General features: G+C 61.5%; 4 protein-coding genes across 4 annotated transcripts; all 4 read right to left on the bottom strand.

Moving 5' to 3' along the window:
- Window positions 1–174: 174 nt before the first annotated feature.
- LINJ_14_1410 (conserved hypothetical protein) lies at window positions 175–1,899 on the bottom strand (the record flags this gene model as incomplete). The annotated part of the gene is made up of 1 exon (XM_001464283.1): window positions 175–1,899. The coding sequence occupies one exon, from the start codon at window positions 1,897–1,899 to the stop codon at window positions 175–177; it is 1,725 nt and encodes a 574-aa protein (XP_001464320.1).
- Window positions 1,900–4,494: 2,595 nt separating this feature from the next.
- SHMT-S (serine hydroxymethyltranferase (SHMT-S)) lies at window positions 4,495–5,892 on the bottom strand (the record flags this gene model as incomplete). The annotated part of the gene is made up of 1 exon (XM_001464282.1): window positions 4,495–5,892. The coding sequence occupies one exon, from the start codon at window positions 5,890–5,892 to the stop codon at window positions 4,495–4,497; it is 1,398 nt and encodes a 465-aa protein (XP_001464319.1).
- A 1,713-nt stretch (window positions 5,893–7,605) lies between these two features.
- On the bottom strand, window positions 7,606–8,679 carry LINJ_14_1390 (conserved hypothetical protein; the record flags this gene model as incomplete). Its single annotated transcript, XM_001464281.1, has 1 exon — window positions 7,606–8,679. One exon carries the CDS (start codon window positions 8,677–8,679, stop codon window positions 7,606–7,608), a length of 1,074 nt encoding a protein of 357 aa, XP_001464318.1.
- A 2,870-nt stretch (window positions 8,680–11,549) lies between these two features.
- On the bottom strand, window positions 11,550–13,949 carry LINJ_14_1380 (putative protein kinase; the record flags this gene model as incomplete). Its single annotated transcript, XM_001464280.1, has 1 exon — window positions 11,550–13,949. One exon carries the CDS (start codon window positions 13,947–13,949, stop codon window positions 11,550–11,552), a length of 2,400 nt encoding a protein of 799 aa, XP_001464317.1.
- Window positions 13,950–15,678: the final 1,729 nt, after the last annotated feature.

Raw genomic sequence — 15,678 nt, 5'->3', positions numbered from 1 at the left:
TGGAAATCAGAAAATGAGGTACGCACGCACATACGCAGACCAAGACGACGCGTAGTTCGATTACACGTGAAGAGCAAAATAACGCAGTAGCGTATCAAGATGTGTGTGCGAAGGGGGGGGCGAAGCGACATGAGCGCCTCGCCAAGCATGTACATGTGCAAACGCCGGCAATGGCTAATTCTCACGATTGAAAAAAAAGAACTGCTGATGACCGCCGCCGTCGCGCTGCTGATGGAAGCCGCCAGGGAAGCCGCCGGGGAAGCCACCGGGGAAACCTCCAGGGAAGCCTCCAGGGAAGCCTCCGGGGAAGCCGCCAGGGAAGCCGCCGGCAAAGTGGCTACCAAAAAAAGGCTCGCCCCGCTGCCCAGCTGGCTGGCTCACATCCTCGCCATTGTCGTACCGGGCACGCTTTTCCTCGTCCAGCAGAACCTCTTTAGCTTCGTTCACGTCACGGAACATCTTCTCCTGCTTCTCGCGCTCCCTGTCCGTCATGTCCTTCGAGCGCAGCTGATCTGGATGACTTGACTTGGCGAGCTTGCGGTACGCACGTCGAATGTCCTGCGCTGACGCTGTCTTCTTGAGACCCAAAATCTTGTAGTAGTCCTTCCGGGCGCCGGTGCGCTTCAGCTTTTCGATCTTCATTCGCATCTCCTCCACCTTTCCGTCGTGCTGTCGCATCTCGCGCGCCTTCTGCAGCGCTGCCTCTGCTGCGGCTATGTTGTCGTCGAGCAGGTGCAGCTCTGCCAGGCGGATGTGTGCATCAAAGACGGTAGGGCTGTTTGCGCCGTCGTAGCGGTCCACGAGCATCTGGCACACACGAATGCCCTCGTCTGTGTTGCGCAAACTCACCAGCGCCTCACAGTGCCACGCCGCCAGCTGCTCTTCGTACGGCGCGTGCGGCTCCGCGGCGCGGGCCTCGGCAATCAACCGCACTACCGCCTCAAATTTCTTGTCCTGTAACCTCTTCTCTATGCTCTTTATCATGCGCTGCTGCTGACGGATCAGCTTGTGCAGATTTGCACATGGAGCGTACTCGGGGTCGAGGTTAAGGCAGCGGCGCAGTTCCGACATGGACTGGTCCAGCGCGCCGAGTCTGCGCAGCGCTTGCGCGTTGAGGGCGATAGCGTTGAGGTTCTGTGGGCTGCGCTGCGTGACGTACTTGAGCTCCTGCGTGGCGGCGATGTTATCGTCAGCTGCCAGAGCACAGGCAGCACGGCGCAGACGAAGTTCTACGCTGTCCACCGAAAACTCGCGAATGATTCTCGCGAGCACGTCGACGCATTCCCTGTACTTGCGCATGAGTACGGCGTCGTTGGCGGCGTCGGTGTACGCCCCCACCGGCTGCGACCACAAGTCCGACAAAGCTGTCCAGCGTGCCGTGTAGTGCTCGAGATGGCGCACCTTTTCTGATGTCTGTTGTGACTTATCGGGCTTGTTGAGCGCTTTATAGACGCGAACCAGGTGCTTGCCATCACGATGCGCGTCCACGAGATTTCCCAACTGCGTGTTCAGCGACATACGCAGCGCCAGCCCCTGCGGATGATCCTTGTTGATCGTCAGAAGCGCATTCAGGTCGTCCAGCGCTGCCGCGCGCTCCCTCATCATCGAGTATAGCTCTGCGCGACTGTACAGCGCGCGTTCATTCTTCGGCCATCGAGTGAGGACGGCGGTATACTTTGAGAGCGCCTCTCCATAGTGTGCGCGCCCCTGGCCCAGTGCCTTATCCCCTGCGGCTAGCAAGAGACGGATCGTATCATCGTCGGCCTCGACTCCGAAGACCGCGGACGGGCCCCCAATCAATAGCACAACGAGAAGGCTGCACAGAAGTGCCCTGTGTGCCGCCCGGCTGTAGCACCAGCGACAGCGGCTAATACTGCTGCTGCTGCTACGGGCCATCATAACACCTGGTGCCACACCCTCAGGAACAAAATGGAGAGCAACACAGAGAAGGAATACAAAACGTCCGAATGAGTGCGGCGCTATGAAGTCGGCTGCGACTTCTCCGCGCGGAGAGCGGTGGTCAACGTACAGCAAGAAAAGGGACGCAGAGCTGAGCGATTACCAGAACCATCAACGGTGAAGCACACTGCAGCATGGCAGCTAGCAAGGGCATAACAGATCAGCCGAGCACACGCCCCCACATTTGTTGGGTAGAGGAGAAGCGAGAGGAGCAAGAGATGTAAGGGAGGCACGCGCTAACGCTGCACTGACTACGTTCGACATGGCAGAGAACCAGCATGCAAGAACGGCACGCCGCCATTATCGCGCTCTTCAGCCCTTCCTGCATCGTCGTCGGCAACCCGATGACGATGCAGTGTGAGGGGGAAGGGGCGCACCTCGGTGCGTGGCATCCAGGGCCCACTCCCCACGCTGTGCGAGAGCAGGCCAGGCAGCCCCCGCGGCCCTTTTTGCCCCTGCCAATGCCGAGCCGCCGCTTCTGGTGGTGGCAGGGTGAGGCGCCTACAGCGTAGGGTGCGGTGAGAGCGACTCACCGCTGCCGATGTCGGCGGTGAGGTCCTGGATGGCGCCGCGTCGGAGCGGCCTGTCACGGTGGGCACGCTTGTGCCATCCATGTGGCGGGCAGAGTGCCGGCGTGACGGGAACGCATCTCACCGGGCCCCCCACACGGCCCACTGGTGGTGGGGCGCCTGGGCCACCCCGACGAGGATGCACCACGTGGCGATCGCCACAATGGGGTGGCGGGGTGGGGGGAGCGGCTGTGAGGAGACGTGCGAGGCGTGTGGTGTGTAGAAGGTGACGCAGGGGTCGTGCTCAGGTGACCGAGTCGGCGCGCTGCTGGAGCACGTGCCCCCCCCTCGCTGCTTCGCACCACGCGATGGGGGCCTGTGACGGTGCGGGGGGAGGGGGAGGGAGGCCGAGTAGAGTCTGAGCGCGCGCTGCATGGCCGCGAGTGGGCAGGTTCAAATAACAATCAATCGAAGGCGGCATCGGGAGCGCATGGGCATCGAACCCGCAAAACCCTCTCGGTTTATAGCAACACATCTCGCCTTCCGCACTATCACTAGCGAGCCGAGGAGGAGAACGAAGTGCACCTGCTCTCCGCTCTACTTTGCCAGTGTCTGCATATTCTTGCGGTAAAGACAGCTGCGCCCTGCATGTCTGCTGTGGTCGTAAAAGGCAGAAGGACCGCTGGCCTGCGCACGCGCCTGACAGGTGCGCGCGTATGGAAGGGTGTCTTCCCCCTCGGCCTGTTTGCGTGAAAAGGCAAATCCACATCCGCAGACGTTGACCGCGGTAGGAGCAGGCGGCACGGCCGTTGTAACCTGAGGAGAAAAAAGGAAGAGGGCAGAGAGAAGGGCGCCGGTGGACCTCCGCGCCACCTCATCTATTCAGGATAGCCTTTTCTCTCTCAAACCTGCCGGCCGTCACCCTCCGCCTTACCGCTGCACCCACCCCCGCGCACAGTTGCGAAGAAACCCGCGCAGAACACGGACGATAGAAGGAGATCAAAGGAAAGCACAGCACACAACGAAAAAGGAGGGTGGCGGCGCAGGGCACACGCACACACACCGACCGGCCGACCGACCGACAGGCCGATAGACGGAGACACACAGAAAAGGACAAAGACAAAACAGAGGGTGACAATATATAGAGAGAGAGGTGTGCACGTATATGTGCGTGAATGCACAACAGAGAAGAAGGTGCATGGATGCGGTTGCAGAGACGCGCACCAGTGGAGCAAGAGGGAGTTTGGTGTAGAGCGGGAGGCTCGAGGGGGAGAGAGGCGAGAAGATATGCTTGCACAACTCACATCAAGAGCCAGGTTATGGTTCAACTGTGTTACCACAAGAGATTCTTAACCTGCGCGCCTCGTTCCTGACTTCGTTTGCTTCGCCGTGTATCTTCGCCCTCTTCGCTTCTCCTCCTCCTCGCACTGCATCACCCTGCCCAAAGAGAAGTCTGTCTCAGCCGCTGCCCGTCACCCAGTAGACATGGGTATACGCTGCATGCGTGGGTGTGCGCATGTACGCCTGAAACGACTCACCAGCCGCTTGACTCCTGAACTCAAGAGCTAAAAATAAAAACGAATCAAAGCAAGAAAACAAAACGTGCGGGCGATAAGGGCCTGCACAGACGTGTTGTTGAACACCCGGCGTGTGGTGCAGGAACGCCGGTTGAAGTGGCCGTGCTACGTCGCAGGGGTATCCGGGGCTATGGGGGGATTGCGAAGTCGACACGCGCGCTACAAGAGGATGCCAAAGGCACGTCCCCGCCACGTGGCTCGCTACCGACGGAACTTTCGAGGCGACGATACATCTTTTCGAAGCAGAGCGACAGAAACCGGCGGTTCTGCAGCCGCACTCATCACTTCCGATGCAGCCACCGCAGCTCTTCCTATCATGTTCCACCCCCTCTCTTATGCCCGCTCCTCCCGCTTCCTTGGCAGACAGCGCATATGCAACACAAGTCTAAACACGTATACAGCCACGCATACAGATCACAGTCCCTCTTAAAGTTTCTTGCAGGGCTCCGTCAACGCTCTTCGGGCAGACTGTCCTTGTACTTGATACGCTCCACATCAAAGGAGGGCATCGCAAAGGTCGTCGCGAACGCCTCCACATCCTTGCGGAGGGCGGCCACGCCCGCGTGCGTCTGCAGCGCCGCGACAAAGTCACTCAGCTTCATCGCGTTCATCGCTGCCTGGATTTGCTTGGCCAGCACAATGGCGCGGTCGAGGAACTCGGCGACGGTGCTCATGTCTGCTTCCACCATGCCGCGAGAGGTCAGCGCCAGAGTGCCAACGCGAATGCCGCCCGGCGTCATGGCACTCTTGTCGCCAGGGATAGTGTTCTTGTTGACGGAGATGGAGACGGCGTCGAGTAGCTTCTCCACCTTGCTACCGGTCAGGCCGTGCACCCGCACGTTCCACAGCAGCAGGTGGTTGTCCGTGCCACCGGAAACGAACACGTGGCCCTTGGAGCTTAGCGCGGCTGCCAATGCGCGGGCGTTGCTCTGCACTTGCATGGCGTATGCTTTCCACTCCGGGCTGCACACCTCCCGCATCTGTGTGGCGATAGCGGCGATTTGGTGCTCGTGCGGACCGCCCTGGCAGCCAGGGAAGACTGCCTGATTGATGCGGCTCTCGTGGTCCGTAGGCTTGCCCTGGCGATCTTTTTTGCGATAGAAGATCATGCCAGCACGCGGCCCGCGCAGGGACTTGTGAGTCGTCGTCGTCACCACGTCTGCATACCCGAACGGCGACTTGAGCACGCCACCGGCAATTAAACCGGCCGTGTGGGCCATGTCCATGAACAGAAGACTGCCCACCTCGTCGCAGATGTGACGGAACCGCTCGTAGTCGAAGTCACGCGCGTAGGCTGAGGCACCGGTGATGATCATCTTAGGTCGGAACACCAGCGCGACGGACTCGAGAGCGTCGTAGTCGATCAGGCCGTCCTCCTTGACATGGTATGGAAAGGACTCAAAGTAGATAGACGTCGCGCTCACCTTCTTCTTTGGCGTGTAGAAGCCATGTGTGAGGTGGCCGCCGCTGGGCAGGTCAAGGCCCATGATGCGGCTGTGCGGCTCCAGCAGCGCAGTGTAGACGGCGAAGTTTGCCGGTGACCCACTGTAGGGCTGCACATTGACCCCCCACTCTCCGGGGTCGAGGCCGAAGGCGGCCAGGGCACGCTTCTTGGCGAGGTTTTCGACCATGTCAACGAACACAGTACCGCCATAGTAGCGGTTGCCAGGCTCGCCCTCAGCGTACTTGTTCGTCAGGGCAGAACCGAGGCACTCCAGCACCGCCTTGGACGTCAGGTTCTCCGAGGCGATCATCTCCAAACCGCGGAACTGACGGCTCATCTCAAGTTCGATCATGTTCGCCAGCTCCGGGTCCTGCTCAGCCAGAGTGGGGATGAGCGACGCCATCTCGGATAGGTGATGCGAAAAGGTTGGGGGGGGTGGCGAGGCCCTCGAGTCGATCGTTCACGTAGAGAAGCGGGACGAAGAACACACACGAGCAGGAGGCGATACCAGCGGTGAGGAGCCCACGAGGGACAAAGAGGAGGTGGTTTGGCTGCAAGGCGGTAAGACAAGAGGCAGACGGAGAGACAACGGGAGACTTAGAGACCGCTGGAGACTCGGGGGCGCCGGTCTGCGTGTTCGGGCGCGTGCCTGTAACTCTACCTGGGTGTAAGCGACGAGGAGACGAAGATGGGACACAGCGATGCCAGATATCTATAAAGCGATCAAATCACGACAGGCCCGAGTTTATACCCATGTGCACATACCCACACGTACGTGTGTATGTGCGTGAACGTGTTCCACAATCACCATCCCAGCAACCACAAAGACACCGAACAAAAGACATGAGGGTAGAAAGAGCCGAAGACGTGCATAGCAGTGGATCAGGCAGCGGGAGGGAGGGGTCGGCGATGGCGCCGAGTGCGTGCGCGGGGCGCGTGCGTGTGTGCGGTCCACAGCATCGGTCAACTCCGGCAATCCGAGTAGATTTTGTGTTACGCATTCCCGCATTTATTTTTACGTGTAGCGTGGCGACCATGCAGCGCGCGCTCAGACTCTGCTCGGCCTCCCTCCCCCTCCCCCCGCACCGTCACAGGCCCCCATCGCGTGGTGCGAAGCAGCGAGGGGGGGCACGTGCTCCAGCAGCGCGCCGACTCGGTCACCTGAGCACGGCCCCTGCGTCACCTTCTACACACCACACGCCTCGCACGTCTCCTCACAGCCGCTCCCCCCACCCCGCCACCCCATTGTGGCGATCGCCACGTGGTGCATCCTCGTCGGGGTGGCCCAGGCGCCCCACCACCAGTGGGCCGTGTGGGGGGCCCGGTGAGATGCGTTCCCGTCACGCCGGCACTCTGCCCGCCACATGGATGGCACAAGCGTGCCCACCGTGACAGGCCGCTCCGACGCGGCGCCATCCAGGACCTCACCGCCGACATCGGCAGCGGTGAGTCGCTCTCACCGCACCCTACGCTGTAGGCGCCTCACCCTGCCACCACCAGAAGCGGCGGCTCGGCATTGGCAGGGGCAAAAAGGGCCGCGGGGGCTGCCTGGCCTGCTCTCGCACAGCGTGGGGAGTGGGCCCTGGATGCCACGCACCGAGGTGCGCCCCTTCCCCCTCACACTGCGTCGTCACCGGGGGCATCAGAATAGCAAGGGTGAGCAAAGAACGCATGGCGAAGCGCACGCACACGATCGGTTGGCAGTGGTCGATGGTGTCAGCGCCAGTGGTGTCGATCGCGAGGTCAACGATCGTGCAGAAGGTAAGGTAATGCAAAGGTAGGACAAAAGCGTATGGCACCCGGGTAGCAGTGTACCATCCCTTCTCGTCTTCGCTGGTTGGTGTGGAGGTGCAGCTCACGGACGGACAGGCGAGGGTTCATGAAGCCGCCGGAGCAAGAGAGGGTGCGTAGGTCTCTGCGCGAGAGGGAGGCGATAAAGCGCGATGAAAGGTACGGCATAGCAGAGTAGGAGCGAGAGCCACGTGTTCTGTAACTATCAAGACGGGAGCGGGTTGCGCAAGGAAGCGGTGGAAGATGAGAAGACGACACAAGCACACACTTCCCTCTTTCTCTGCGCACAGCATCTCTCTCCTTTGCCGCTCTATTCTCCTTCTCTTCACGCAGCCGGGGCCAGCAGGTCCTCCTCACGCAGCTCCAGCGCGTCCGAGTCGTAGAGGCCAGTCGGGTAGAAAGCCACCGCGAACACAGGTGGGCCAGCGGGTGTGGCAGGCGGCACCTCCTTCGCGAGACTCTCAGCTGCCTTGAAGGCCTCCGTGACGCTGTCGAAGCGCACCCACACGCGCAACTGCTCCCGCCGCACCTCCTCGGCAGACGGCACTTGGGTCTCCACGCTGGTCTGTGAACGTGCGCGTGCGAGTGCTGCGGTGACGACATCCTCGGCATAGACACGTGCGGCCATGCTGCGCACAAATCCAAACCGGCGACATAGCTGTTGCACCTGCGTCAACACCGGCACGCACAAGGACGACTCCGCCGAGGAAAAGGTAGAGGCCTCTGCGATGGCGGCTTTGTTCCACCCCAGCACGGGGCTATCGTGAAGGAAGCGCAGGAGGAGCGTGGAGCTTGGCTTTCCTTGAACGGCAGACCGTGTGTTGGTGCGCAGCAGCATGCCCGGGAGGGATGGGTCGGCCGCGGTCATGACATACCCGCCCGCCGCAAGGGAGGAGCGCTGGAACATGAGCGGAGCGGACGGTGCTGCTTCGGCGTCGAACGGCGACGACGTTGGCGATGACGGGTCGTCTGGTTGCAAAACAGCGCCACCAGCGTCAACGGAGGCCGACACACCTGTCGCCGCCTTTGACTTCGCCGCCAGCGCTTTGAGCTTGTCGAGGCGACTGCTGATGCGAGATCGGGCATCGCGTCCCTCGAGCCGGCGCTGCTTGTGCTCCACCTCGAGGGCCTCCTTCTCCATCATCACCGCCCGCTGGATGCCGAGGGCCGCACTCTCCTTAATGCGGTGCTGGTGAAGCTCCTCTGCCGAGAGGCCCAGCAGTGGCGCATTCACGGATGCCATGGACGGTGCGGCGAGCGACGACGCAGAGAGCGCCGAGGCGAGCGCGTTCGGCTGCCGCTGCTGCTGCGCCGCCGCCGCCTCCTCACGTTGGCGCCGGCGGACATAAGCGGCAAAGACGACGTCGCGGTAGTGGTTCGGTAGCGCCGGATTGTACATTAAACTACAGAGGGAAGCAGGAATTGAATAACCGCCGGTGTGGGTGCGTGCATCCAAGTGAACGATGCCGGAGTGCTGCGTTTATATGGCTCTTAGTATGCGCGGGAAGGCAGGCGAGCAGAGGCACGGGTGAGGTGGGAAGGCCGTCAGGCAGTGGAGAGATGATCCAGCAGCAGGTGGAAGAGAGCTAAGGCTGAGAGGGAGGAGGGGCAACGGCGACGACCCGGCGAGGCCGCCCACGAGGCAGGTGAAAACAAGACCGAGAGAGACGGCAATAGGGCCCTGGTCTATGCCAAGCACTAGCACATCCGCTCTCTTCGCCCTCTGGCGCCTGCGTTGACTAGAAGACCGTGAATACAGACCCCAAAGGAGATGACAGCGTGCCAGACAGCGCGGCCATGTCGTCTCGTCAGCGTAGCTGTAAGTGTTGGCACACAGACACGCGCGTCACATGTGGGTTCTCTTTTTGCTGTTGCTAACGTGGCGGCACTCTTTCCCTAAAGCATTCTCTCGCTCTTGCGCACTGGCTATCGTGCTCGCACAACGTGGCACGGCACAACAACAGAGGCGACAAGAACGCAAGCCACCCACAGACAGCAAGAGACACCGATACGATGGTGAAACAGCACACAAGACAGAGGAACAACCGATACACACGCACATACACATACACACCACAGAAAAAGAAGTGCAGAGGGAGCGGGTGGCAGCAAACCACCCATCACCATCGCTACGATCGCTGCCGCCCTTCGCTCCACATCATCCTCTCCACATATGTATATCTACACATATATATATATGTGTGTGGGTGTGTGCGTGGTTACAAATATATAAATAATCAGCACATGAACAGCGAAGGGCCCTGCTACGGCATCACCGGCACCGCATCACCACAGGGCAAGAGGGAACGAAACGCGTGTGTACCTGCCGGCGACGGTGAACAGAGTGCTGCGGTATCTGACGACTAAAAAAAAGATGCAGCCAAGTAGATGACTTCAACGAGAGCTATGGCGGCCATGCAGCGCGCGCTCAGACTCTGCTCGGCCTCCCTCCCCCTCCCCCCGCACCGTCACAGGCCCCCATCGCGTGGTGCGAAGCAGCGAGGGGGGGGCACGTGCTCCAGCAGCGCGCCGACTCGGTCACCTGAGCACGGCCCCTGCGTCACCTTCTACGCACCACACGCCTCGCACGTCTCCTCACAGCCGCTCCCCCCACCCCGCCACCCCATTGTGGCGATCGCCACGTGGTGCATCCTCGTCGGGGTGGCCCAGGCGCCCCACCACCAGTGGGCCGTGTGGGGGGCCCGGTGAGATGCGTTCCCGTCACGCCGGCACTCTGCCCGCCACATGGATGGCACAAGCGTGCCCACCGTGACAGGCCGCTCCGACGCGGCGCCATCCAGGACCTCACCGCCGACATCGGCAGCGGTGAGTCGCTCTCACCGCACCCTACGCTGTAGGCGCCTCACCCTGCCACCACCAGAAGCGGCGGCTCGGCATTGGCAGGGGCAAAAAGGGCCGCGGGGGCTGCCTGGCCTGCTCTCGCACAGCGTGGGGAGTGGGCCCTGGATGCCACGCACCGAGGTGCGCCCCTTCCCCCTCACACTGCGTCGTCATCGGGCAGAGGAGAAGCAGTAGCCGCAATAAGAGCGCCCGAAGCGGACGACGCCGCCCTTCCTCGCTTAAGGGAGAAGAAAGAGGGCGGGCGTGACGGCAGCAGCAAGTAGGAGATTACGTGAGGCGTTGACGGAGGCAGACGAGCAGATACGCATACAGAGACACATAGCGGAGTGGAAGGAGACGACATGCGCGCCGGCCCACACCGTTCGGGTGCGAGCAGACAGACACCCACACCCCACAAAGGTAGGTGACGGGAGAGACGCGCGCACAACAGGGAGAAGCGGACAATATCGTACGCTCTTCGCCTGTTGCACGCCTGAGAGGCGCAGACGCCAAGCCACGGCAGACGTGCGAGGGGGGCAATAAAACGATGGACAAGAGGCACACAGCCAAGAACAGCACTTTAACACACACACAGCACCTCAATACTTCCTCTGCCTCGCCAGCGTGGGTGAGAAGAGGCGAGGGGAGGAGAGGGTCAGTGTAGAGGATCGGCCTTGCCACCCGTAGCATACGTACAGCCGCATTCATCCGACATGACGAGTGTGTGCGATCGCGCCGTTTGCCCCGAGCCTTATTTCCTCGAGGTGGTGTGTAGGGGCTGCATGTGTACCTCTGGTGCGCACGCACGGGACTGCGCGGCCATCCATCCCTCCGGCTTTCCCGTCTCACATGATGGAGATGCGAGCGGCAACTCGATGGGGTGGGACCGATCCCAGCACGCCAGCTATGAAATGGAAGGGCCACCCGAGCGGGGAGTTCCAGTGACAGCGTGGCAGCAGAACAGCAGCAACAAGGGGGCAGGGCGCATCGCGGGGTGTATTCGATGCACGAGCATCAGCGCTGGCGCCCAATGCCGGTGCGCCTCCTCGGCTCTGGCCGCCGGGAGAAAAAACTGTACAACAACACGAGAAGGGCGCCAACGAACCCCCGTAAAGAGAGCGAGAAGGAAAGAAAACACTTTTGAGTCCGCCATAGAGCCCTACCGGCTTGCTGTGGGAAGCGGATGAAGAGGAAAATGTGCGTGTGTGCGTCTGCGGAAGCAGGTGGAGGTCGCAGGGCAAAGGGCAGTTTGCCGGACGCATGCGCTCACTAACGATGGAGAGCCTTCGCCACAATACACAGATGCACAAGAACGGACCTCCGCATGGTATGACGCCCGGAGAGCAGCCGAAGCGAGCAAGCGCGTTGACTGCATACACGAACAAACACACAAACGCACACATTCGGCGCCATAGCAAGACAGGTCCTCTAACTAGCTCCCTCGCTGGCGCGAGTGTTTTTGCACGACGTCGAGGGGAGTGCGGAGATGCTGGGGGGCAGCGTCCGCTGGCCCATGCCTTCCAGGTCGTCGATCATGCTGTGGCTCCCAGCACCACGCGTGCTCAATCCGCTTTCCACCCCGGCCTTGGTGACACCTCCATGCTGCATAGACGAGTCGACGAGGTCGCGGGAGAAGGACTGGTGGTGGTCGCTTAGGCATTGGCCGAGGTGCAGCAAGTCTCGGCTCTTGTTCTCCGCATCGGTAGTGTGCAAGCAAGCCTTCACCGGCTCTCGCGAGCTGCCGCTGTTCTTCAGCGATCGGCTGCAACGCAACATGTCGAGGGAGTAGCCGCACGGTGACAGTGCTACGCTTCCGTTGTGTGTGATGGCGGGGAGGAACACCGTTTTGGTTTTGTTATCCCCGCTGCCGTCACCGCCGCCGCCGGCGCCGGCGCTACCGCTACCGGGGGTGCACGTGTGGTGCGGCATCGCGTACTCGCTGCTCGAGCTTTGCCGAGAGTCGTCCTTGAGGAGTCCGTGACCCGGAGTGTGCGCGTGGGCCCTGCGCTTCGACGTGGGGCCCTGCTGCCTCCCTGGATGGCTGTGTGAGCGCGGCAAGGAAGCGCTCTGCGCTGATCCGTCGCGCGTACGAGTGCTGCTGCTGTACTGCGGCGTGCTCGCCTGAGAACTCTCTTGTGAGCGGCGCGATGTCGCGCTCGTGGCGCCGCTGGTCGAGTAGCGTGTGTGACGCCGCGCCGAGACCCGCTTGTCCCGCTTTCCTTTGCGCTCCCTGCTGGTGCGGCTGCTGGTGCGGCTGCTGCTACGGCTTTCCGGTTGGCCGGCGCTATACTGTGGCCCGGCGTAGCCTGGCGTGAGCACCGCGGTCAAGTTAGGCGAGCATATTGGGGACACCATTTGCCGCTGTGGTGATAAGGTGAAAGGGCGCTCAATGGGCGGGGCCGGGGGGGTCAGAAAGGAGTTCAGCGTCGCCGGCGTCGACATAGACGGCACGTGCACCACGTTCAGAAACTTTGCGAACCAGCTGTGCTGCAGCAGCTCCACCGCCGTGGGCCTCTGTGCCGGGTTTGCGCGCAGGCATTGCGATACAAAGTCCAGCACCTCACTGGACCACGTGTTGTCAGCTGGAATGTACTTGTCGAGCGGCACCGTGGCCGAGCCGCCAATCGCCATCATCACCGTGAACTGATTCGGCAGGTCAGAGAGCGGTGGCTTGCCTGTCATCATCTCGATTACGCAGCAGGCAACGGACCAGATATCCGCCGCCGTCCCGGCCGCCGCGCCGTTCGGCTGCAGTACTTCCGGAGCCATAAAGTACGCCGTTCCGACGATATTTGTCGTCATCGTCGTCGACGAGCAAATGCTCCGGGCGGTGCCCAGGTCCGCAATTTTGAGCTGACTCGACGTCTCCAAAAGCAAGTTGTCACCCTTCAAATCCCGGTGGATGATGCCACGGCGGTGCATGTAGGCGAGCCCCTGCAGCAGTTGAAAACACAGCGCGGCCGCCTGCGGCTCCTCGAAGCTGCCATACGACTTGAGCGCGGCCGTGACGCTGCCGCCCGAGACGTAGTCCATGTATATGCGCAGCGTGCCGTCGACAACCTCGTCGTTCAGGTAGCGGACAATGTTGGGGTGGTTCAGCTGCTTGAGAAGCGTCAGTTCACGTTTGATAGCCGCCACCTCCTTCGCCAATGCACTCTCTCCCTTGACTGAATTCGATGCCGGCAGCACCGGACACGACGACACACCCGCAGGCGACGCCGCCGTAGCCGCTAGCTTTTCGGGCTGCCGCAGCTGCTGCTCCACCACGCCAGGCAGCCGAATCTCCTTCATTGCTATAATTCTGTTGTTGTTGCGCTGCATCCCCCGGTACACAGCGCCGTAGCTGCCTTTCCCAATCAGCTCGCCCTTCACAAAGTTTGCCGCCGTCGGTCGCGACGCGTCGGCGGGCAAGGAGACAGCAGCGAGTGCGCTGCTCTCGTCGTATAAGCTTGCCCGCCGCTCGGCAGAGCACAGCGGCGTTCGCGACTGGTCGAGGGCGGTGACGCTCACATGGCCACCGCCGCCGCTGCAACCAAAGTGCTGTTGGCCGTCCGGCACCGCCGGGCTCTGCAGAGTCGCAGGTGGCAACGAAATATCTGGAATCGATCCATCCTCGAGGAACAGATGGCTCGCCAGGCGTGGCGCCCGGGACTGACCTCCATTGCCATCTTGCGAGAGGCTGCTAGGCGTGAAAGCGCATGCGCCGTTGTGATTGGCACCAAGCCCAGCGGAGCCGCCCGTACTGGCGGTTCCGTTCCCCGTCGTCAGCTGCGTGCCCGTCGTCAAGATCGATGCAGCGAAGGTCGAGCGGCCGTGTGGACTCACCATCGTCGTGGACAGCGAGTGCGGTGTCGTGCAGTTCGAGGATCCCCCGCCGACTACAAGTGCATTAGGGAGGGCATATGTTTCCAGAGTGCGACTCGCCGTCCCAGCGACGCCGGTGGAAGGAGAAGCGCTACCAGCTCCGCTGGCGCCGCCTGTCGTGCCCAGCGGGCTCTCGTGCACGGTGCGCCCGGCGGGTGAGGCGTCGCACTCGCGCTGAACTTTATCTCCCGTGACTGCGTTTGTCGACAACTTGGTCAGTGTTTGCTGCACCAGCACACTGTCGTCGCGTGTGCCGCCGCTGTTGAGCGCGGCGGGAACAGATGTGCGTGGAAACGTCTGTGAAGAGGATGAAGGGGTCGACAACGCTCCCGAGAGCAACGGTATACCTCGCTTCGGAGGCGGAACACCTTTTCCGGTGTTCGACTGTGGCACTGTCAGGAAAGTATTCCGCTCCCCAGACGACGGGGGTTGCGAGTCAAAGGCGCCGTCGGTTGCCAGAGATCCTCCCTCTCGCTGCAGCGGCGCTTGAGGCGGCGAGCTACACCCTAGGCTGCTACCCCGGCGCGTGTGACGTGACGGGGCCGCGGGAGTGATGTCAGGTGCTGCTGGCACCCTCGCCTGCTCGCGCGCCGGTTGTAGCAGCGATCCAGCACCGCCGCTCCCCCGGCCAGCCCAGTTACTTGGTGAGAGACCGACATCCGTGGAGAGCGGCTGCAGACGTGAAGGGGAAGACGCAAGCAGCTCCGTCAGCGGGGACACCATGCCAGAGCGACTACCGTGTAAGCCGTCATTGCCCAGCCGCATCGTGAGGTCATGTGCGGTGCGCGGGGACGCGATCACGCGCTTCGTTCCCACCGACGGCGACAAAGACGGACTTGACGGATAAGGTGCCGACATGGTGGGCAAACGTGTGTGTCACGAGCGATGAATGGAAGGAGGCGGCAACGACGCGCGAGGGAAAGAACCAGCGCCGAGTGAGCCGGGAACGCAGCACTATCAACACCAGCACGCACGAGAGGGGGCACACGAAAACAAAACGAGGCACGCGCCAACAAATGACCGAGAACTTGCCGTGCCGCACGACAGGGCAAAAGCCGAAATGAGAGAAATAAGCAAACAAGGAAAATAAAGGGAAGAAGAGCAGGTTCACGTGTACACACGCGTATATATATATATACGCGTTCAACGGAATATCGAAAATGTGCCAAAATGTGCAAGAAAAAAAAGCGTGCGACACTGTGATTAGAGCTGACCCCAAACACAACACGCACAGCACACACACACACAACAACGTGAGCGTGTACGTGCGACGGCGTACACCCGGCTGACGATGTCAGTCGCAGCCTCTTCGCGAGCGAATCGGCACAACGTTAACACGCTAACACCACGAAACGGAGGGCTGCGTGAGTGGTGAGACGCACGCCCCACCCTGCCCGTGAAGTTAAACGTATGCGTCTGCGTCGGCGAGTGCCCACGTATGTATGTATCGAGAAAGAACAAATGGGGAGGGGGAAGCTGTGATCGCTCCCGGAAACAAGCTTCTGCTATACTGTTGATGCAGCGGCGATGGTGGTGGTCGTCGTCGTCGTGCGCATGTCGTTTGACATTTTTTTTCGAAGAGGGGTCGTTTTGTTTCGTTGTCGCCGTGGCGAACCATGACGAGGCGAAGCGCCGCACGCGTACGTGGCGCATGAGCAGGCGAAGGCGCAGAAGAGAGAGAGAGAGCGGGCAG

The sequence above is a fragment of the Leishmania infantum genome, chromosome 14, assembly GCF_000002875.2.
Source record: "Leishmania infantum JPCM5 genome chromosome 14".
Lineage (NCBI taxonomy): Eukaryota > Euglenozoa > Kinetoplastea > Trypanosomatida > Trypanosomatidae > Leishmania > Leishmania infantum.
The sequence above is the reverse complement of the archived record's forward strand: the minus strand, read 5'-3'. Positions and strand labels throughout refer to the sequence as shown.